The 23919-nt window shown below is 33.0% G+C and overlaps 1 protein-coding gene across 2 annotated transcripts; it reads right to left on the bottom strand.

The window, feature by feature from the left end:
- Positions 1-2445: 2445 nt before the first annotated feature.
- Positions 2446-16864, bottom strand: LOC149907788 (uncharacterized). Of its 2 annotated transcripts, none has more exons than XM_090103401.1 (5): positions 16611-16864; positions 7271-7431; positions 6110-6936; positions 4804-4948; positions 2446-3059 (listed from the first exon to the last, which is right to left on the bottom strand). In XM_090103401.1, exons 2-5 carry the CDS (start codon positions 7422-7424, stop codon positions 2929-2931), a joined length of 1257 nt encoding a protein of 418 aa, XP_089959527.1. In that variant the 5' UTR covers positions 7425-7431; positions 16611-16864; the 3' UTR covers positions 2446-2928. The 2 variants fall into 2 exon arrangements, with proteins under 2 accessions (XP_089959527.1, XP_089959526.1); XM_090103400.1 differs by having other exon boundaries at positions 2447-3059; positions 6110-6939.
- Between the last annotated feature and the right edge of the window lie 7055 nt (positions 16865-23919).

Here is a 23919-nt window from a genome sequence, read left to right on the forward strand (position 1 = left end):
TTCTGAAAGTTGCTATAGGACTGAATTATTCAAGATCAATGTTTCATCAGAAAATCGACAGTATTAAACGTTCTACACAAAAGATTGAAATGAGGTTGATAACAAACTTATTGCTAGGTGTCCGCCTGAGACGTTTTATCCACGTTTTGTCTCATAAAAATCAGTATATGGGTATTTTTAGAATTCAATAAAACAACTTGTTCATATATAATGTTATATTTGTCACATACTTCGTTGTGTACTTTCAATACAAACTATAAAAATGCAAAAACATCCGTTAGTTGTGCCATATTCCTACGTTATAAATTATAATTCATTATAAATATAAATTAGTTTTATCAAGAAAATATATTATGATAATTATTTACAAATATACGTTTCATAGTATCTACACCTTAATCATATTATCTAGCATTGTTTAATTTGGTCAGTAGACTACAATAATTTTATTTTAGAAACATTCCAAATTCAGTATAAAATTTTTAGTTTTAAATTTAATATCACAGACTTCCCAATCGTATCAAAGAAGAATAAAATACAAATGAACCGCAATGTTAGGTTCTATTGCACGTATTTTGTGATATTATAATAATTATTAATTATAATCGTCAACTATTGAAGTTAGGAGTTCAAAATTACAACATGATTTCTTCATGGGTCCCTGCTAAGATTAAGGGATCATAGTTAAAAGGCTCTACCAAACTTCATTATTATTAACAAGTATAGGGATTTCCCTGAAGAATATGTTCGCATCTCGTTAGTACATTATCTTCAAGTGACGCATAACTAAGGTAAACTGAAAATAGGAGTATAATGTGAATTTAAATAATTTAGAGAAGATTAAGAATACGTTGGAAATTAGATAGAACATGTATCATGTATGCAGAAGCGTTAACAAAGGTCTGTTTACAACTTTCTACCCTCAATTCGATTATTAAATTTTGAATCACTGTGTCGTTTGAGAATAGACAATCTACCTTTAGCAGTTGGATATTGAAGCAATTTATAATAACTATAAAATTGATAAATATATTTAAATTAATATCGTCCTAAGAGAAGGCGACAGTTTTCAAAATTAAGTAAGTATGTATTTAAAAACCGATGGCTGTCTCTCCAAGCGCTCGCGATACCAAAAAGTCATATTTTGAGGTCTGGCTCTTGTCTTTTTCCTCCTCCAATACTTGACCGACACAAAAATACTTAGGAAGAAATATTGTGCTCCCGTTTTAATTTATAGTTGTCAAATTTGTTTACTTAGCGTCTGTTGATAGCAGACTTTGTGAACAACTTTGAGCATTTTCTGAGGTATTATAGTATAGATCTACTCAATAAAAATAAAGTACCTATTTAAAAAAAATCATAGGGTCATCGAAGATGATATTTAAAATTCTGTGTGCTCTAAGATTAATTTCCAAGGAGAAAATAGACGAGAGCGTTTGCATGGATAAAATACCCACTGCATTTCTCTTAATATTAACCTTTGTAAATATGTATATATAAGTAAAATAAAGTCTACAATTTTTGAAAATGAATTATTTAAGAAAAACTCACCACTACATTATTTTTATATATAAGTTCAGATGTGAATTCAGATTTACGATTTGAAATAAATTAAAACTTTCACTCAATACTGAGAAACAACTTATGGACGAATTTCTAAGCAAATGAAAAAGAAAATACAACACTACTGCTTCAATTATAAATTACAAGCTTCAATATCCAATTCAATTATTACAATACATAGTTACACTGCGTTGGAAATAAATTAATTCTATAATTATTGTATTCAAGCCAGAACTTCCCTAGTAAGGATTCATTTTAGAATTTACTTTGTTTTACATACATAATATTTGTAGGCAAAGATAGACAAATTCGAATACATACAATAATGACACTTATAATTGAAATATAAATAACTAGGTTTCTGCCCGCGGCTTCGCTCGCGCATTCAAAGAAAAACCCGCATAGTTCCCGTTCCCGTGGGATTTCCGGAATTGCATCATTTTCCCGGGATAAAAAGTAGCCTTTGTCCTTTCTCGGGTATCAAAATATCTCCATACCAAATTTCATGAAAATTGGTTCAGTAGTTTAGGCGTGATTGAGTAACAGACAGACAGACAGAGTTACTTTCGCATTTATAATATTAGTATGGATAGATGAAAAGTAGTACCTATAGGTTATGCGTTTAACGATCATAAATATTAATACTTTAAATGTTAATTTATTACGCAGTTAGGTACTTACAATAGTGGTCAACATACCCAAGAAACTCTGACAGATTTCTCCAATACTCAAACATCAATTGAAGATTTACATGAAAGCTGCAAACAGCAGCTTATAATTAACGAACAGAGAACAACAAATTAAAGACATAAACGAGTCTTTAATGCGAATTAGCCGTTATTAAAAAGCGCGTGAGGTCCTGTGACCACACTGTAAGAATTTGCTAAAATCAGTATTAACTGATTCTAGAGTCTATTAAGACGTTAATTTCTAATTTTGATGATGTTAATTCCGCCACTGCTATACAATTTATATTAAGGATTCTAATTCTCAAGCCTTTTGTGCTTTAGGAAAGTCTCAAACAGTATAATGCAATCTAACTAAGAATAGGAACGTCAGTAGCCTTTATGTGTGAAATGTCATTGGACACTATGATTTTTTTTTATAGAAATCCTTAAAATGCATTTCAATAACGATTTATTTCATTGTATCTGACTGTGAGTCAATGTCGTGAGTCAAAGTCGAGTTTAATTATACAAGCGTTATTGCTTAACTTAGACTTCACAAGATGGCGCTGTATCGATCCTATTCTTAATTAGAAAGTACAAAAATTCATATAAAGCAAATTGTTTCGTATAGTACAACATCTCATATAGTAGAATAGTTAGGCGCCTGAAGTGGGTCCCCACAGCAGGCGCAGGGCAGTCAGCGTGCAGGTGCCCGCCTTGACACTCGCAGTAACACGGGCCCCGCGCGGACGTCCTTGAACAACCTTATAGCCTCCCCGTGGGTTAGACCCGCTGTTCCCCTACCGTTTACTGATACGATTTCGTCACCTGGAACATGAATGTATAGATAATTTAATATAAAATTAGGATAGAGTATGACATACTACATGATAAATTAATTAAAAAATCCTGCGTGTTTTTTTTTCTGAAATAATTAGGTACGCTTACGTTTTCGCTTATTAGGTATATAAAGGCATCTAAATAATTATGTACACTAACTTACATTTAATAAGGAAGATGATGTGTGATGTTTCAATTAATGTTCTTAATTGTAGTTACCTACACTAAAAGTGACAATATGAAAAAAAAAATTAAAACTGAGAAGTAGCGGCGGTTTACAGTTTACACTTAAAAGGACTTTTTCCCATTTTTAAATATTTTTCATAGCCACTTCTATTGGCGTGTGTGATGTTACCAGATGTTACTTATTATGGAATTTTTTTTTTAAATGCAATGACTTTAGCGATAGGATGCCTATTTAAAATTGGCCACAGCCCACAAGTAATAAATACATTTTATGTCGGCAAATTTTTAACTCGTCAAATTAGACTACCCAACAAAATAAGCTAATACAGTGTTCCACATATCGAGTTAAAACATGTCGCTGTTTTTTTGTATCACAATACAGATTAGTTGAATGTAAATTCATCGCCTACGTCACACATGCAGTGGAACGCAGGTAAGAGTTTTTAGTCGTGAGAGTGGGAAGGTCAAATTTCGAAAACCGGGGCGTCTATTAATAAAAATCATGTTAATGCATTGATTTGCATAAAGTTCATACATTTTTGAAACTTCGTGATCAAATCTTTTTCAACTAATTTCGTATGTATGTATATGAAAAAGTGCATAATTTATTGAAAAATAATTTATTTTTTGATACGAATAAATCGAAGCTTTATCGAAAAAAACATTTGTACAGTTAAGTATGTTACACAAAAATAGTTGTGAAAAAATAAATCATGAAAAAAGAAAGCTAGAAATTGATCAGACCAACGCACGTACGCAATTAATTTCCCAATACAAAAATATCAACTTTTAATTATCGTTTCGTAATGCATAACAATGACTAGGTGTTATTACGAAAAGCCTTATTGTCTTATTCCGCCTTTTTTATAATTTTGACCTATTTATAATTTCTAATGGAACTGTAAAAACCTTCTATAGAGGTAATGAATAAATCAATAAGCCAGGTGAAATGTGCATAGTATGGGGTGTGCGGCCAATGTGAAATGCAGCTGTTTTAACCGTCGGAAAGGAATGTTCACGTTATAAAACACCATAGAACTTTGTGCATAAAATATTGAAATAATAAAGCCTGAGAATGTGAGGGATTTGAATGCTTTGGATGTAACTGTCACTGCAGTACCATATTTTTATTTGACAATATCGTATTAATAATTATTAAACTAATAAAATATTGCTTGAAATATGCTAGATGTAGGAAATATGGTACAAGCTCAGTGGTCGTACAGCTGCAGAAACTTTTTTTTAAATATGTAGTAGTTTTTAAGAGTTAATTATGAACATTTTTGATAATTAGGTAATTAACCTCGCAATCCGACGAGGCCGAGTCCTTTTCGTCTAAAATTTATCTCAATCTAAGAATAGACGAAATAGATAGCTCAATTATTTATAATGTGTATTACACCTGAGCATCATTTTGAGATCAGTATCTGAATTTAATATTTAAAAAGGACATAATATCAAGTACGCAGAACTGGTTCACTTTCATATAATGTTTTGTTGGTCGACCAAAATATGTCCATATAAATATTGAAGTGAAATTTCTTACCTTCCCGTAGTAAACCGGATTCGGCCGCTTGTCCGTTATTAAATATTGTTTTTACGAAGATTCCCATATCACCCCGGGGAGAGTCGCGGCCACCCACTATGCTGAAACCGAGACCTTTGCCACCAGCCGACTTTGTGAAACGCACCTGAAATTTGATATCACGAATTTAAATTAACCAGTTATTTAGTCAGTTTCAATTTGCATATCTATGTAAAAAAATTGGTTGTCTGTAAATCGGTTTACTGACGATAGTTGAACGTGACAACGTCCGATTGTGCTTCTTTGTCGCTCGTTCCGCGCTCTCGCTTGCACTTCAAGCCTTTGGAACGCCTCAGAGCGAGGTAACGCCGCATGAGTCATGTTTTTTCGTGCGTGCAGCCAGCTCTATCGAATTATAAGACGTTGTCACGTCAAAAAAATGAATTGCCAAATATATTGCTAAGCGTAAAAGACTTTGACGTTTGACTTATTAAGGGGCAAGGGGACAGAACAACGCGACGTCTACTAGGTCAGCTAGTTATTAATATGTTATGTTACGTTGTTATTCAATTTAATAAATAGAAAACCACCTTTATTTTCTGAGGCAATATAATCAAGACCCGTTGAAATAAAACCACAAGCTCGTTTGTGGAAGTAGGTTATTTTGATGGAGGTTTTAGATAGATTTTAGATTTATTATATTATGTGCAAACATTTCTTATTACATAAACAAGATAAAAAGTAAAACAACTAAAACCCAACTACGACAAAAAACGACGCTGAAAAAGTATAAAACAAAAGTTAAATTGATGAACTCATAAAGAAGCTATGAACGAAAAGATGTGAATTATATGCAATCAGTCCATGAATACAGGTAAAGTCACAAGCAAATGCTAGTAATATATATATATTCAAAATGTGCAAGTAAAAAGCTTTCAAATGATACCAAACACGGCATATTTATCTTAACTTTATTTTTTTACTCTGTATGTTTTGTCCGCTAGAGGGCGCCACATTAGATTTTGTGAAACCCCATATAGCCTATAACCAGCGGACAATTAAGACGCTTCTAATGATATGTCATTTGTCGAATTCTGATAAGTAGTTTAGAAGTTACGAGGGAACAGATGAACATACATACATACATACATACATACATACATATATACATACATACATACATACATACATACATACATAGCCTGTCAAAATCATAACCCTCCTTTTGCTTTGCCGTAGTCGGGTAAAAAAACTGATACAAAACTGTACCAATTGTCTTCATGTATTGTTGTCAATCTTATTCTGTATTATGTGTAAAAATCCTTACCTCAAAAGTGTGTGTGTCTCTCGGTTCCGGGGCTGGAGGTCGCTTTGTTGGTTTTTGGCCAGAAGCAGGTGGCGCGGGGGGAGGGCGAGTTGACCGCGGCGTGGAACTCACTCGAAGCTCCGACACTCCATTTCTTAATTGCTGTACAGGATCCTGCCGTACTTGAACCCTGGGCAATCTATACGGTTCCTCCCATAATCTGTCAGTATCACTTCCTAATCTATTATAACCGTTTTTGTATATAGGAATGTCCATATTAACGTTCTCACTGTAGGGCCGACTCCGGCCATCCCTACTATTCTTACGACGTTCTAGTCCATATGAATAGTCAACGACATCTCTGCTCTCATCTTCTTGATTAATAAGCGGTGCTCGCTCTTTAGGAGCTGCATTTTTGGTTCGATACACATTTGGAGAACTACAACGTCGACGAAGCGTGGAGTTTTGTCGAGGTGGAGACGGCGAGGAAGGTTGCCGACCAGATGTCGGGCTAGGTACGTAAAATGTAGATGGTTGTTGTTGTGGGGGTGTAAGAACATCATGTGCCGATAGAGCTCGTCTTCTCAATCCACCTCCAAGTTTTCCGAGAGCCCGAAGGATGTCAGGCGCCCCGCTGGTCACTCGCAGAGATGCTGTCGTGTACACTTTGCCACGATGTCTGAATGAGAGTTTAGCAGCGGGAGCGGGGGAACAGTGTGGAGGCGGACGAGGGGGGGATGGCGAACAACGTACAGGACTAGGTTCACGATTCCCTGATCCAGGCCGCAGCCGTGAACATCTCCGTCGTAACTTTCGCCATCTCTGAGATAAGTTGGCATTCCAACTATCTTCTGAAAACATTTAAAATTACATTTTAATATATCTCATTACGTATTTAAACAAATAAAATAATGCTACATTTATAAATTCGTTTTTAAAAGTAAAGTATAAGCTATGGCCATTATTATACTTATTATTTATGTTAAAGGTTATCAAGTACTTATTAAATGATTTGCAGCTGGTTATAGGCCCGTATCCGATCATTTTACTTTTAAACGTGAATAATAAACAGCGTCATTGTGATAGAGGCATCAGACCACCTACATGCTTTTAGCACAACACTTTTATCAGAAATAAAATAAAGCTATCATTTAAACAAAGGAACTAAACTTTTTCAATTACCTTTTTTCGTATCAGCATCTGACGCATAATCGTGTGTGCGAGGTGTCTGTGTTGGTGGTGTCGCGGGTGCTGCAAAGCTGTGTCTAAGAGGCGTCATACGAAGCAGCCGTGGTCGGTCACCGCCACCACGCGTGCCCCACGCAGGCGCACCCATGATTTAACTGAAATTCCAAATAAAAAAGATATAGATTATAGAACCATTTTGGGAATAGGTACACAGAATTGTTAATAGCATGAGAATCACACAATCCTTGAAAGATCAACGCACTATTATGTAAAGTGTTTGTGTTGTCATTAATGTCTGAGTTTAATGGTTTAATAGTCCGCCAAGCAGCGCATCGCTAAATATAGTAACCGTTTGAGCTTATAAGAAACGTGTATAATTAGACAACACCATATGTTTGTCTTGCATAGACTGAGTAAGGTTTTAATAAACATATGCTTTGTTTGTTTAACTGCGGTTTGGTGTCAAAACATGATGCATTTTCAACAGTTTATAAAGGTATCATAGGTAGGGTTGTATCAAAAGATAATGCATCTTATTGCGATTATATAAAGGTGAGTTTAGAATGTATTAATATTAATGTCAAGACATAAAAACTGACCACCATAACACCCACACGGAGTGGGCTTAGGTCGCGTAAATATCTACGTCCGGTAACCATGTTTTATACTAACGTGCTAGCCGTCAGCCTTATTTGGATTGACCTAAAAATTACATCGTCTAAGCTCTACATACCTTAATAGTAGAGTTTAATACTAGAAGGAGTTGGTTACTAATTGATATATAATATGTTAATTGTCAATAGGTGTTTTGAGAATGAAATACATTAATTGTATGTTTATGCTCTCTGAAGTTTAGCTGCAAATCATGTTATTACATTTTTGTATTCGTAATTGGTTTCATGCTCATCTTGGAAATGTCATGGACACTAACTACCTTCTATAACAGTAATAAACTCTAAATTGCTAACAAATTTCATGCTGGGTTAGAGATCGGACTAGCGTCTAGATTTTTTTGGAAGAATTACTTAATATACCAACATTTAAAAATAAATTGAGAATTATTTATATTTTTGATTTAGAAATATTTTTACTAGAAGGTAGCTGTAAAAAACGTAGTCAATGTACGTTAAGTGAAATTTGACTCCTTATCATAGTTTCATTATGAGTCATGTAACGATTTCGCGACCTGATAGCATTTAAAGCGCTACAATCCCTTGACTGTCGCTGATGTCAAGGTAAACATAATATTATGTCGGTTACGTGCGCTTGCTTGAATTATTAATTTTTATATACAAATCTAGTTACTACTAAATGTATTGCTGGTATAAATATTTTATTATGAGACTCACTTTTGACCACCAAATATCGAATGTAGCTATGTAGAGTCTTCAAGCTTGTTAAAAAACTAAGCATGATTCAAATTAACGTACTTGTATAACTTGTACAGCACTATTCTAAGCATTTTTTTTTAATAATAATTAAGTCTCTAAACATACCTTAGAAAACTCATAATTATTAGATTATTAACCCAACCATAATGTAAATCGTAAAACGTAATAAGGTTACAGCTGCAGCGTCATAACCATAGTTTCCTCAATATTTCATTACATCGTTTTTATAAGGGAACTGTTTCAGTGGTGTCAATAAAGATAACTGTTTAATAGCACTATTTTAAGTCCATACGTGTGTACGAGCCCGATGTGCAGCCGAATGTGCCGACGCGCCGCGGATATCCGGTTGGCTGCGGACTTCCACTCATACAAAATAGTCATTACGATTTATTTTCATACAGGTCTGTTTAATACGACCTTTTAATGGTATAAATACATGGGATGAAGCTGGATAAACGTCGTTACATTAGCGTTGAACTATAGTCGGCGTTCCCCAGGTAGACGCAAAGTATTTTGTAAAATGACTGAAACGGACCATACATTTTCTTGATTTGAGGAAATATACAAAAAATGTATTTTTTTTTCTCCCATGTTATACAGACAAAATAAGTAGGTAAGTCCAAATCAGAAATTCAATTGTCTGTGAACTTAGCCTTTAAAGTGTAATGGTTATTTCGTTTAACAATACTACCATCTTAATTATCATTACCATAAAATCTCAAGTTTAAACAAAAACCCTACACTTGACTTTGTATGGTCCATTGTTGCATGGTATTATAATTTCACACGATTTCCTTAATTGGCAAAGACTCCGTTACATGATATTTTTTTTGTATATAATTATGCATAAATATGAGAACTATTAATATCTGTAATTTCTTAATATACAGTAAGTATTAATTTCTCCCACAATTAAAAATTGAGGATAGAATGAACTTAGATAAGATACCTATATGATATAAGTAGGTATACTTAATAGTAAATGACAAAATATTATGTATTCTTCAATACATTAATTTGTAATACATCACATTATAGCCATATAGGTGAATTTTAATTAAATGAAACTCAATTCTCATAAGGTTAATTTGTAGTCTATTTAATCAAGTGTTTGTAGAATAAGAAAAGAAGGCTTCTCTTATGTCAATACTTGCACTCTGGTTATATTATATTCTAATTATTTTATGTGTAATATGCACTTTGCACTGCTTCTTTAAATCACCCGTTAATAGTGAAAAAAATTCGTAGACAATTTGTAGACAAATACAATGACCACTAGACTAACTAGGGAATAACAATAGCTCCGTCCACCGCAACTAAAGTATGGATCTCTCGGGAGGAACATGAGTGTAATTAAATTCCGCCGACATCAGCTCATACATCTAAGGGTGATCTGTATTACGATAGCCCACCCAGGGGTCCAATAGCAGTGGGGTAGGACAATATATCACCGGACCGATAGGGCTAACTCGAATAAAGTACATTTTTTTAAACAAATATGCTTTACCGAGTTTTTCTATTAAACCCATCCAGTATATCCAAGTAGATTAAGCTACTAAGAATGAATATTTTGAGTGCTTTAACTCCCTTCACAAACACAAAGATTAAACGTAACATAACATTAGAAATAAATAAATACTTCGTCTATCAGTAATTAATACCTACTTGGTCGTTTATAAAAACGCCTACATCGATAATGTTTCTTATTTCAAAGCATAACACAGTACACGTGCAAATCTAAAAAAATCCTCACAATAACACCTTATCTAAATCAGCATAGTGTGCAACTAAAATGATCCAACAGCATATAAGAATTTCAAATTATGCTTCGTTATATTTCGTTTCATAAATTCATCTTTATGAGGATGAGTCCAGTTAGCGGTTTGGTGGGAAAGTGTAGTTAATTTGCGCAGACCGTCCCGTTGTGTGCCGAATTCGGAAAGCTTTGGTCACTGCTCTTCCGGTTCACGGTCTATGCAACTCTGACAAACAACCACTAATTGCCAGCTATTATCCTATCCTTCCAACTAATATGTATTATGAATGCGAAAGTTTGTGAGGATGGATATGTGTGTGTGAATGTTTGTTACTCTTTCACGCAAATACTACTGAACCGATTACAATGAAATTTAGCACACATATAGAGGGTAACTTGGATTAACACATAGGTTTTATCCCAGAAATCCCACGGGACGGGAACTGCGGGTTTTTCTTCGAAAACGCGGGCGAAGCCGCGAGCGGGAAAGCTAGTATTAATATAATCCTATGGTCCCGCTGAAAAATATTAAGTTTCGCGCCACATCGTTTATTTATTGTTTTGATTGGTTGATCATTGTATTGGCATTCTGAAATGTGATACCCATATTATGTTTCTGTATTACAAATCTGTTTGTTAATTTTATAAGTGTGTCCTTAACGTCGGTGTCAATATGATGAATGTTGTAATAAGAAAGTACCAATTTGAAGAATTCATAGTGTTCATTTTGCATATAAAATACTAGCCGCTCCGCGCGGTTTCACCCCCGTGGCTCCTCTCCTGTTGGTCGTAGCGTGATGGTATATAGCCTATAGCCTTCCTCGATAAATGAGCTATCTAACACCGAAATAATTTTTCAAATCGGACCAGTAGTTCCCGAGATTAGCGCGTTCAAACAAACAAACAAACTCTTCAGCTTTATAATATTAGTATAGAAAAAGGACTTCAAAAAGATTTTACAAGAATTTTGGCAGCAACGTTCTATCCAACAATGGAATTGTTATTTAATCTCTTTTGTTCTTTGAAAAGTATAATAATAAACAGCTTTCGTGAGTAAGTAGCTTTACACTATAATTACGCATGAATAATGTATGAGGGTACGATTAAAAATATTACTAAAAATACCTTTAGTTTAATATATCGAAGCAAAAAATTAACCGCATTATAAAACAAGACCACATTTATTATGTAAATTGTTTTCTTATACAAAATTATTTTATTTGTACACATGTCTAATTTCAATTTTAAACAAGTTACACCTACAAGTGATTTCATCGTCACAAAGTACTCGACATAATATACCCACACTCATGTTACTAACGTAGCCCACGATGTGCTAAATATAAATAATATAAGTAGGTATGCATTGTACCTTTCTAAAGGTAACATTTTTACCAAATGAAAATTTACCTTTCCTGACCTTAAGAAGTTCTGGAAATTTCTTTTCAATTTAATGTCTTTGATATAACTATAAACATCCAATTTATTGTCGTTACAATAAATATTAATCTTTGTATTTAAATAAATTTCTTAATTCTAGAGATAAATTCAACGTTAATTGACGGATGTTATTATTTTGGTATAATTATGTCTGGTATATGATGCAGTTTTAATATTGGCTAAAAAACGTTCTTTACGTTTTGATTCAAGCTTTGCTCTGAATTTAGTGCCAATTAGAGATTCCGGTATAGAAGTTCATTTGCCTCTAACATTGAAACGTGTGAAATTGTTTAAGTACTTCGTGTTTCCGTTATAAGTGGCATAATTAAAGACCTTTTTGAAGGGTGAGCAATTCGTTAACGAATACGAATAGAATGTAGAATGTGTAACAGCATGTTAAGGGCCATACTAGTTGTCTGAGTAGGTATATCTGAGTAGATTAGAGTACATATTATATGAGTAAATTACATTATTTTATCTTAATTTTAATATGCTTAGAGTCGTAAACGCATGATGATATATTGAAAGAAAGAAGATATTTAATTGTTATTGAAGAACATTGTTTGACTGCATCAATATGTAGATTGTAGAGACCATTTTCATTTCATGTTTATCTCCAAGCTGTTGATAATTACATGCTAAGATTCATGCCTTAACCCTCATTCTTCATGATAGTTTATGCCTATGAAACCAACGAATAACACACTTCCATTCAACAGGCCTATAATTCGTTAGAGTAGTTTTTTCATGACACCTCACTTACGCACGTTGTTGCTATACTGTCTCAATAACAAATGATAAATATTTACATCATAATAATATGTACTAATACGAATTTATGTTGCGTGTAACGGGTTCGTGTTTCGCTGCGCCCACATTTATTAATGAAACCAAGATTTATGCGTGACTATGAGAGCGATAGTGGTACTGGGCCCTTAGGAATGTGACCCGCGACTGTATTGTTATTTACTAAAACCTTGAACCGGCTACATAAGATATGTCATGTTTTAAGTCATGCCATGTAAACAATTAACCTTATATTTTATACCTTAGGCTCTTTATCAAAAGGCCAAGAGCATTACTTATGGACGATCTTTTAAAATATAATGTCTAGTTACTATAGCTGTATAGTTATGAGTTATATTACGTTTTATGGATAGAACTAATAGTATGGTTCTAGCACATATGATTTCTGCAAGTAAGTGGGGCGTACGGTACTGTTGTCACGGTACATCTTCTAAGTACACAATGGTGTTCAGTATCGAATCAAGAGTCTTCCCATAGTGAATGCCCTAGATCTCAGATAGAAAGAACTCTGGGAAATTGCTTCCCGTTCTTTGTCATTATTCAGTTTGGTCTCCTTTGTGATTCAATCTCGAGTGAAAACGGTTTGCTCTGGTTTTCTGATTGATAGTTTGAGTTGTCACTACATCTAGAGCAGTTACATTTTTTTCAATTATAATTAGAGTAAGCATTTGACTGTATACAATTGCTACGTTCTTCTTGTTTAACGTTTCTAAAAACACGTTAAAAGTTTGTTTAAAAAAAAAGAAAAATAAATACTATTTAGCAAGATCACTAAAGATAACAAAATTTAAGTAATGCTATAATTGTAATAAACAAAACAACCAGAGATACAGATTTGACAACTACCTTAACTATCGTAAATAATTTTATGCAATAGTAGAAACTTTATCCTGGTAGAGTCGATGTCAATTCAGCGCCACTTTGGAAATGCGTCATATATTTACGTGAATAATTATGAATTAAATTAATTTCTTATCAACTAATATTATGGTAAAATTTCCTTCCTCTCCATGAATGAGTGTATGAATAAAATAATATCTTCATAACATAAGCTCATGTTATTCAGTTTGACCACATTGATGATTAATAGGAATCAATAGACAATTAAGTGCCTTGTGAGTTGTGACGAATCTTTATAGGTACATTGTATTGCTTGAATTGTTATTAGCCTTGCAGCAAATTTAAATATATCAGTATCCATAATACTTATTATACCTATTCAAGACTCTACATACAAAAAATTAGCCTTCAATAATACTCAGAGACAAACATAATGAATATTTTACGATACGTTGGTTTAGTAAAGTTATCTATTAGAAATTATAATTCGAGGTCGTTTAATAAAAATCTTGTAATCTTTATTACAATCTGTGTAAAGTGTAAACATTTACGTTTTTTAAAATGATAAAAATATTTATGACGTTTGGTTTTTTACTATATGTATGCTAATTATCAAATATTATATGCAAATACATAATTCGTTTCGTTAAATCATTGCTGTATTTATTTCGAGGTACAAAGGATATAACATGGACTACTTTTAACTCCTTTTATGGAGTTTCTTGCTGGTTCTTCTCCTACTGCTTTCCGAATCGGTGGTAAATATTAAAAAATGTTATAACGATTCAAAAGTGATTTTATAAGAAATCTAATTGAATCAATAAATATTTGATTTTGAGTTTACTTATTAAATCCTATTGGAAAAAGTATAATCCCGTCTACGTTAATACGTAGAGGGGACAATTTTTTCATAATGTATAAAGAATTAAGAAAAGTCTGCCAAATCATGAAACATAAAATTAGTCTCGTCAACTTTACGTTTAAGTGTAGGAAAGTCTTAGGAATCAGACTTGCATACATGTCCTAGTGATTTCTGAACTTCAGAGAACCTGAAATTACATTGACGGGAGTCAGACCACATCGTGATTAACCACTAGTTATATGATTGAATTAATATAAATTATTTGTAATACTTCAACAAGAATATGAACCAGTAACTAATATAGAAACTGTCGTGACTTGAAAGCGTGAAAGGTTGTAAACTTAGGTACTGCCAAAAGTAGAATTGGCATTTGTTATAGATCAAGGATTAAATTGCGTTGTGTACCTACGTTGTGCTTTATTTATTTAGGTATACATGGAGTGAGTCTCAACTCAAATATGTAGAGTTTCAACTCGAATATTCGATTCATAGAGGAACGAGATGATAGCGAAGTGCCGTAAAAAGCTGACATTGAGAGCAGTGGGTAGGTACCTTATTATATTTCTTCCAAGATCAATTTGGAATGGAATTACAGAAGAAACTTTTTTATTTTGAAGATAGGGATGCATACGTAGGATGAAGTAGGTACATACTTTTTATTAGGTACATTTTGGCATTGAAACCAGAACAACAATATCGTGATTCTGACGGAATAACGGCAACGGTTTATTAATTCGTATCCCACACTCGTTATCCATAATAGGAAGATCAAGTTTGAATCCGCGTTAATGACCTAAGTTTCCTTCTTTGTGTTACCAAGAATATGACAAGGACAAAATTCTGAGACATTTCGTTAAGTTACTTAAATTTCAATTTATACATGCAAATTTCATTAGAAGCATTAAAACAATTTGGAAAATCCAAAAGTGCACGCCTCATAATTTTTTTTAGGCGTAATAAACAAAAATAATAATTTATTAATTATTATTTTTGTTTATTTAATAACAATTAAACCACATCGAATCAGAACCTGAAAAATGAAAGGGTTCTATTCCTGAGCATACTCAAGCGTAAGAGAAAAAAAAAGACTCGATTAGTAAAGTATTTCGGTCGCTATCGTGTTAACAAGAAAATCCTCCGCACATACAGACACACGGCCGTCCAAGACAGAACTTTTTTAAACTGTTTTTTAAATAGTTTAAATAACAAAAATGACATCAAAAATATCATGAATGTTAAAAATAGTGTTTTTTCTTAATATGTGTGTGTATGTATTATCTTACAAGTGCAATGTATGATACATAAAGACATTTTAAGTTTGAAAAATCAGATGTTTTGCGCGAAGTGACAGTAGTACCCACCTCAACGCTTCGCTTATGAGGCGTGCAATAACCTTTGAAGGAAAGGGATTTGTATAGTTAATGATACAAATAATGTAACAACGTGCAGTTTAAAGAAGAGCGGTTAGATAACACACTGTTGTAATTTACACTACAAAGACCGCTATAACAATACGATGGATTAATCTTCTAATGGGTTGATGTGAGCCGCGGTATATATCCCAATATGCATGCTGTATAGGCAATAAAATGAGGGTGTTACATCAATGCACTACGATGGTGGCCCTGCAATATTCACTGATTCGGAAATTTGTGGAAATTTGATCCTTCACGATATCAAAATACGATTCTTATGGATGCACAGGCTATTTGTTCAATTGTGTAGCGGAGTGTAGCGTAAGGGGTCATACTGCAAGGGGACGTACGGACCCCAGTGCCTGCAGCGTTCAAATAGGGTTTTTCAAACATTTACTTATCAGTTTTCCAGCTGATTGAATAGTTTTAAATTGCTTCCATATCCATCTAGATTAACGTTTTGGTTTCGCTAAAATTGATTACGGACAGTTCAATTGGTTAAAGTAAAACGAAACCGTAGAAAATAGAAAAATCGTCACGACAGTATGTACTGTTATTACTTCTAGAATTAAGTAACTACTATCAAGGAATATAACTAAAATTTAAAATAGTAATTAATAAAAATGTCAATTGATTTATAATCTAGTTTCTTCGTTCAATGAAAGTTCGTAAAAAATCATGTAACCATGACCATAGTATATAAAAATTGGAACGTTACAAAATAATTGATAAAATTTAATTTTTTAACTACTTCCAAAATTTATTTAATTTTAAGGCTTTATAAAGGTTAACTTATTATTATTAATTATTTAAGAGGACTTACCTTAGAGTAGTTGCAATTAAATAAATCCACAACAGTTTTGAAAAATAATTTTATAAAACTAGCCACATAATCATTCTAAAGTTAAGAAACAACAAATCAATTGAAATAACCGAATGTGAGGCACTTAAGGAATGCACTTAAAGTTTATACGAATATGAATCGAACTCTATCATATCAACAAATGACACTGCACCAGCCAATGTTGACGCGTACGTTTGACGCGACCGTTGGAATTACACTAACATAACCTCAAAACTTACGCTAAGCCCGCGCTGTCAGACGTTGTTTATCTGTGGATTTGTGAGCGCCAAATGAAAAGGAAATATTTTCAGCAGAGTGTTAGAAAAGGATAGAGACATTTTTCATTTACAACATTTAATAACGGCTATTAGTGACGGCTTTACTATTTTTCTTTTGAAAAGTACAACTGAATGCTAAAAGTAGAGGTGTTTTTATTAAAATATCGTGTTGTGAGATTTATATTGTGGGCTAATTACAAAATATACCTAATTCATGAATAATAATAATTTATTATTTATACCGAAATACCATAAAAACAATACTCTAAATAATTCATGAATTGCTTCATGATACCGCAACCGGTACCTTTCTGACTAGTCAAGAATGTCATAGATAAAAAATGGTCCTGAGTATTGTGTACCTGCATAATATCACCCTTGGGGACCCTTTTACCACCATTTAAGAAAGCATTCAAGCATATCAATTGAATGATTTTGAACAGCCGCAATCTTTTTTAAACAAACCTGCTTTAAACTTCTTTACACTTGACACAAGAGATAAATTAAAAAGCGGATGTCTTGTACCATAGTTTCTTACACTTTGTGATACATTTGTATTCTTCAAGGGTTGTCTATAATATGTATTGTTAGTTAAAAATACTAGTGCGACAATTTATGTATCTATGTAGGAAATACGTTGTTACACGGGACCAGTTAAAGCTTTTGCATTAACATCAATTAATTTATTTCTTTGTCCTAATGTAAATGAGCTTGTATTGATTTTGTGCACAATAAGTCAGACGAAAGCCCTCAAGTTTCTATACCTATAGATAGAGAAGTAGGAGTTCCCACGTCTGGCGCCGGGAATGGCGACGACAAGGCTGTTGTTAACATTTTATTATGTTGTTTAGTCTGATATTTATCCTAAAATTAATGATTGAAACTCAATGATTGGTATAATACATTAAAGTTACATGTTGGCGATTTAATTTCTAAAAACTACGTAACAGAATACACGTCTTTACCCCTCGTTTTCACCAAGAAACAAGTTAAATACTAGTTTGATACAAAACTTGTAGAATACTTTTCAAAACATAATTATTTATTTTACACATGTATTGAGACTGTCTCAAACATTCTTTCGTTCACACTTTGTAGCCAACAAGTATTTATACAAGTATAAAACACATTTGCGTTTACACTGAAGTCTGTGACATGGTAGAACTTATCTGATCCATTGATAGCGTTCTCACCTACAAAACACAGTCGTGGTTTAGATAAGTATTGTTTATTTTATTGCAATTTCTGTATAATACTAGTAACAAACAAGTTTTAAACTTTATCCATGTTTGTTGGATAAAGTTTTCAACATACATACATATCACAAGTTTTTTTTTTAGAAATTATCAAAGTAGGTACGACTGAATTTGTCTCGAATTCTACAAGTATTGCTACAACAAAAACAAGAGATCATAAACATGTAGGCAACTTAGATCAGGCAACTAGAAGTTTTCAACCAACAAGTTTCATATAAGTTATCCTACATGTATCAAATTTTGTATACAACATGTTTTACACATGTCTATGAGAAACGAAAACATTGCATCAAATTTGTAAAATACATGTATTATACTTTGGTGAAAACGAGGGGTTACAAGGCTTGTAAACTTACGTATTATACTCATGAAATATCAATATTTTGTTAATCTTTTTTATATGGAATACTAGTAAGTTAATAGTAAAATTAAAATTAGTTTAAAAACATGTTTTTTTAATAAGTAGACCACGTAGAGACGTAAACGTATTAGAGTCGACTCTTAAGTAATATTTAGACTTCTTAATATTTAATAGACCGGGAGATACTGACACAAAATTTCGAGTCATTTGTAACAGGATGGCGGTTCTACAGGGGTCTTAGTACGCAATGACAAAAAGAAAAATGATGGTGTGAACGCTGGTACCGGTGGGTTAGTCGCGTGGGCGTTAGTCGAACTCGTCGGAAAAATAGCGAAAGTCAAACGATTTGTAACACAAAAATTTTAGAATTTACCGATAGCCCATAAAAAAGAAGTAGGCGGTAGTGTCATGCCATACTTTTCCGGTATGACTTACAGCCCGCCATACCGACGCGAATGTGTTGATTTAAAAAAAACAATTATTCAACCATTTGTACCAAGCTAACTTTTGCACAGGTAACCATCGTCGTGCAGCCATTTACGAAAATCGCCATGCCATACTTTTCGGACGATTCCAAATGGTCGCCATACCGCCGAAAATCTGCAAAATTTTTTTATTTCGCCTATCTTTTTGTACCAGTATTGCATTTGGCTTTTTGGAGAGTATTTGATAAAATGTGACCATTATTATATTTGCCATACTTCTAGTAGGGGGAAAAAGTGCTGTCATACTTACTTGAAAAATAAATTTATTATTAATTTATATAAGTGAAGATTTCCAACACCTAGATCTTTGAAATTTTGTATTTATATTCGTTGATCCTCAAACTTACAGGAAAAATAAGTGCCATACTGTTACAAATCGTTTGACTTTCGCTATTTTCCGATGAGTTCGACTAACGCCCACGCGACTAAGCCGCCGGTACCAGCGTTCACACCATCATTTTTCTTTTTGTCATTGCGTACTAAGAACCCTGTAGAACCGCCATCCTGTTACAAATGACTCGAAATTTTGTGTCAGTATCTCCCGGTCTATAATAGCTTTTTTTTCATAAATATTTTGATAGATTTATAACACTAATGTAATAGCCAATATAAGTGAGGCATTACCTTGTTTGTCAAGTCCATATTATAAAGGCGAGGGCACAACGTCGTCGGTCAGCTAGCGGCGCGTGCTTCCTGCGTGCTTCGGGAAGGGGCACGTGCACGACTTTAATTTATAAAACTCGGTATATGCACCGTAGGTACCTTATACAGTATGTTACTAATTTTGTTAGTACAATTGTTATTTATATTTGATTTTAGGACTATACGTGATATTAAGTTGAACAGTGGAAAACATTATGGACAACGCAAATGACAGAAGTAGCTGTTTAAAAATAAACGACTTTATTTCATTAGAGCAGGCTCCAAGGAGATGTTCGTTTGCAAAAATAGCGGACCTAAATCTGACTTCTGATATATATTGTATAGGTCCCAGACATCCTATAGACAGATGTTGCCAACCAGTTTTGTGGTCCTCCTGCCCGCACCCCGGTAATTAAATATGGCATACAAAGAAAAAAATAAAAATTTCCAAAACATGCCGTGTGAGGTATCAAATGAAAGAGCTTATTGAGTAGATCACGAATATATAGCATACTATATACATTTCTTACACTTTCTCTAAGATTTTTTAGAAAATTTACGAAAATGGTCCATTTTTGAGTTAACTTTAAACCACTATAGATTGAAAACTCATGAATATATTTTTTAAATTATTATTTTAAATAATTAACAATAGTCCATTGTTTATGATTCAATAGTTCGTAATATAATATAAGTGAGCTATGTGGTGGATTTGATGAAAATAACTATATACTATATGAACTTGAAAATATACTCGCCATCTTTGAATGCTCCCCCCACTCCCCCATGCAACTATTTCACTGTACGAAATATTGAATCGTAAACAATGGACTATTGTTAATTATTTAAAATAATAATTTAAAAAATATATTCATGAGTTTTCAATCTATAGTGGTTTAAAGTTAACTCAAAAATGGACAATTTTCGTAAATTTTCTAAAAAATCTTAGAGAAAGTGTAAGAAATGTATATAGTATGCTATATATTCGTGATCTACTCAATAAGCTCTTTCATTTGATACCTCACACGGCATGTTTTGGAAATTTTTATTTTTTTCTTTGTATGCCATATTTAATTACCGGGATGCGGGCAGGGGGACCACAAAACTGGTTGGCAACATCTGTCTATAGGATGTCTGGGATCTATACAATATATATCAGAAGTCAGATTTAGGTCCGCGATTTTTGCAAACGAAACTCCACTGAGAGTCCGGTCTACATTGCAATCGAAAGTTTCGCGTAAAAACATAGTTCTTTATAATCACAATAACATTATTAATGCAAAATGTAAATGTTGTGTCTGTTTCCGTATAATTTTTGCTCAATCACATAAAAGCTATGGAAAAAAGCTGCGTTCTCAAACACAACTCTAATGACTGGTTTCCTGGGTTTTTCCTAGAATTTATTGAACTCGTATAGTATCGAACTACTTGTCTGTGATTAATATTTATTATAGTTAAAATATGAACTAGCAAAATTCATTAAATTGTTCTGATTGACAGGCACGATGACTTCATCATGATATTGAGAAAACATCACACACTAGTCCCAAACGGATATACCTAACTAATCGATATTTCAGACGCATCACTGTTTTATCAATGAGAATGATTATTATTGTATGTTAATAATTCTAATATGGACAAATCCTTAAATCATAATATTATGCATTTCTAAAATACGCAAAAATTAAACCTAAAAAAAATTAGGTGTATGCTTTATTGTTAACTAGCTTTCCGCCCGCGGCTTCGCCTGCTTTGTCTAAAACATAATAAATTATATACTAAAACCTTCCTTTTGAATCACTCTATCTATTAAAAAAACCGCATCAAAATCCGTTGGGTAGTTTTAAAGATTTAAGCATACAAAGGGACATAGGGAAATAGGGACAAAGAAAGCGACTTTGTTTTATACTATGTAGTGATTTGTTAGTGTAGACTTTAATTATGTAATTATATAGGTAATATCCTCCTACGGCTACACAAATATGTACATGTATATTTATCCGGAATATACTCTATCTTGATGCTGAATTTCATGTAGATCCGATCCATTGAGCAGCGAAAGAGAGAAACCCCATCTACACATCTTCACACACTTTCGTTTTTATAAAAATAATGGTATTAAAGTTGTTCCATCAGAAATACCTCCAAAAGTGTAACTATTGACGGCATAGTAAATACAATTGATAAGCCTTAACCCCTTGCCCTAGATAGTTATTCGTGAACAAGATTTGCATTTAAGAAATCATACTAACAACGTTCTTTAACTTTATTTAACCTCAATATGGAAGGGTTAACGACACTTTAATTACCGTTCAGACAAGATAAACGCAAAAATACTTCTTCATATGAAACTATTACAATGATTCTTTAACTTCTGTGTGAAATATAATGAACCTGTTTTATTTGAATAAAGTAAATCAATTTTTTTCTTCTATCCACTTTGTGAACTTTTCGCAGGTAAATGCGATAAGAAGTAATACAATAGAGGATTGGGCCGGTATTCTTGGAAAACGTTATAGTTATTCTTCAAAATTAGATAATACACATGATCGCTATCAACAATAATACGATAGGTAAGTTCTCTATAGCTGATTACATTATTCTAATAAACTTATTATGAAAAACGTCCAGTTTTTTTCTAAAAATCTATTTTTAACACGCTGTATTTAATTGTGGTTTTGGAGCACGATTAAGCGTGAACGCATGCTTTTGTTTTGTATAAAGTATAAACCATTTTTAACGTACATTTATGTTTTGTGGTTTGGTAGAGCATATTTTTATCAATTTTAATGAAAGTTGTTATTTCTAAATATAACATTTTTAGATCGATATTTACGTTTTAAATTGGAGTTCAAAGGATATCCAATTCGATCTTGGATTAATTTATGTAAAAGCCCAGGTAAAAATACGAGGTACAAATTATAAACTATCTATGTAGTGTGAGTTCTCACGCCCATATTTACGCAAGAATGTGTGGCATTTTCTTTGATAACTCGGCTTGTTTCTATGCAAACAACGCTGCGACATTTTCATTTGTGAGCAAGTCGAAGAACGAAGCTCATTATTCCTGCACTCGTATGCCTGACAATAGGATCGTTACACAAACATCTCAAGCCGTTCTTAGAACTACATCACACTCATCACCCTCGCTGTGGAATGTACCAAACAAACGTAAACAGAATGTCATTTAAGAACATACGGTTTATTAAATTTATTCAGTTTCAGACTTCAGTTGCTTCATGAATGAACTTTAGAAAGATTCACGTAGGTACCTATTAGGTGTATGCATATAAAATTGTAGATATAATATTATTCATTAAAACTGAAAAATTGTTAGGCTCGTCCTATTCCGAAATAGCACAGGCTGATCCGGTTGACCTGATATTTTTTTTTCTCAAATTGTACATTATCATGATTAATTCCACTGTTGTTTTTCAACAATTCCATATAGTATAACTATATAGTAATACTATAATAGTACAGCGGTTGACACAGCATTAAAAAAAGATTCCGGCGAATTGAGAACCTCCTTCTCTTTTGAAGTCGGTTATAAGTATATGAAAGGATTTTATTAAACTTTTTTTTTGAGATTTTACCTGGACTTGATACAAATATGAACTTTGGTAGAGTACTGAAAACAGATACTCGCGTAAAGTAAATCGATGAGTGACAATATTTTCCAATGGCAGGAGGACCCCACAATTCACAAACGTATATATGTTTATTTCATGTCTAACCTAAGAATGATCTATATTCCCTCAATTGATTGTTGAACTAGGTAAATAAATCTATCCTTTTCCAAACCATAATATAATTAAATAATCACAATAAATCACGGTCAATTGAAGTAATGTGCATTGTTATGTAATGCCTACATACAGCAATTGCTAGGAGCGCCTCAAATTCAAGGTTTCTCAATGACCTTCATGCAGCCTGCCTTTTGTTGTTTTCTATTTGTTATGATGATTTCCTCTGCGGTCTGCTTGATATATTGAACTAAATTTATTATTTCATTGACTATTGGTTATTTATGCTCCCATTGTTAAATGTTGCTTATTAATATATTTATACCTAATTTATTATTGGTTAAAAACAGAATAGCGTGGTCGTTAAGGAGAACAAATGACTCGGGCTCAATTCCTATTTTAGTTTTTGCGGTTTCCATTTGCTTTTTGCTACTGAAAACTACACTCATACAAAATAGATTATATTTTTATAGTTATCTGGTAGTACGCTATTAAGTACGAAGATTGTAAAATAGAG

Source organism: Colias eurytheme, chromosome 6 (genome assembly GCF_061535395.1).
Source record: "Colias eurytheme isolate Ceu_HAF_F1 chromosome 6, ilColEury1 Martin Lab GWU primary, whole genome shotgun sequence".
NCBI classification, from domain to species: domain Eukaryota; kingdom Metazoa; phylum Arthropoda; class Insecta; order Lepidoptera; family Pieridae; genus Colias; species Colias eurytheme.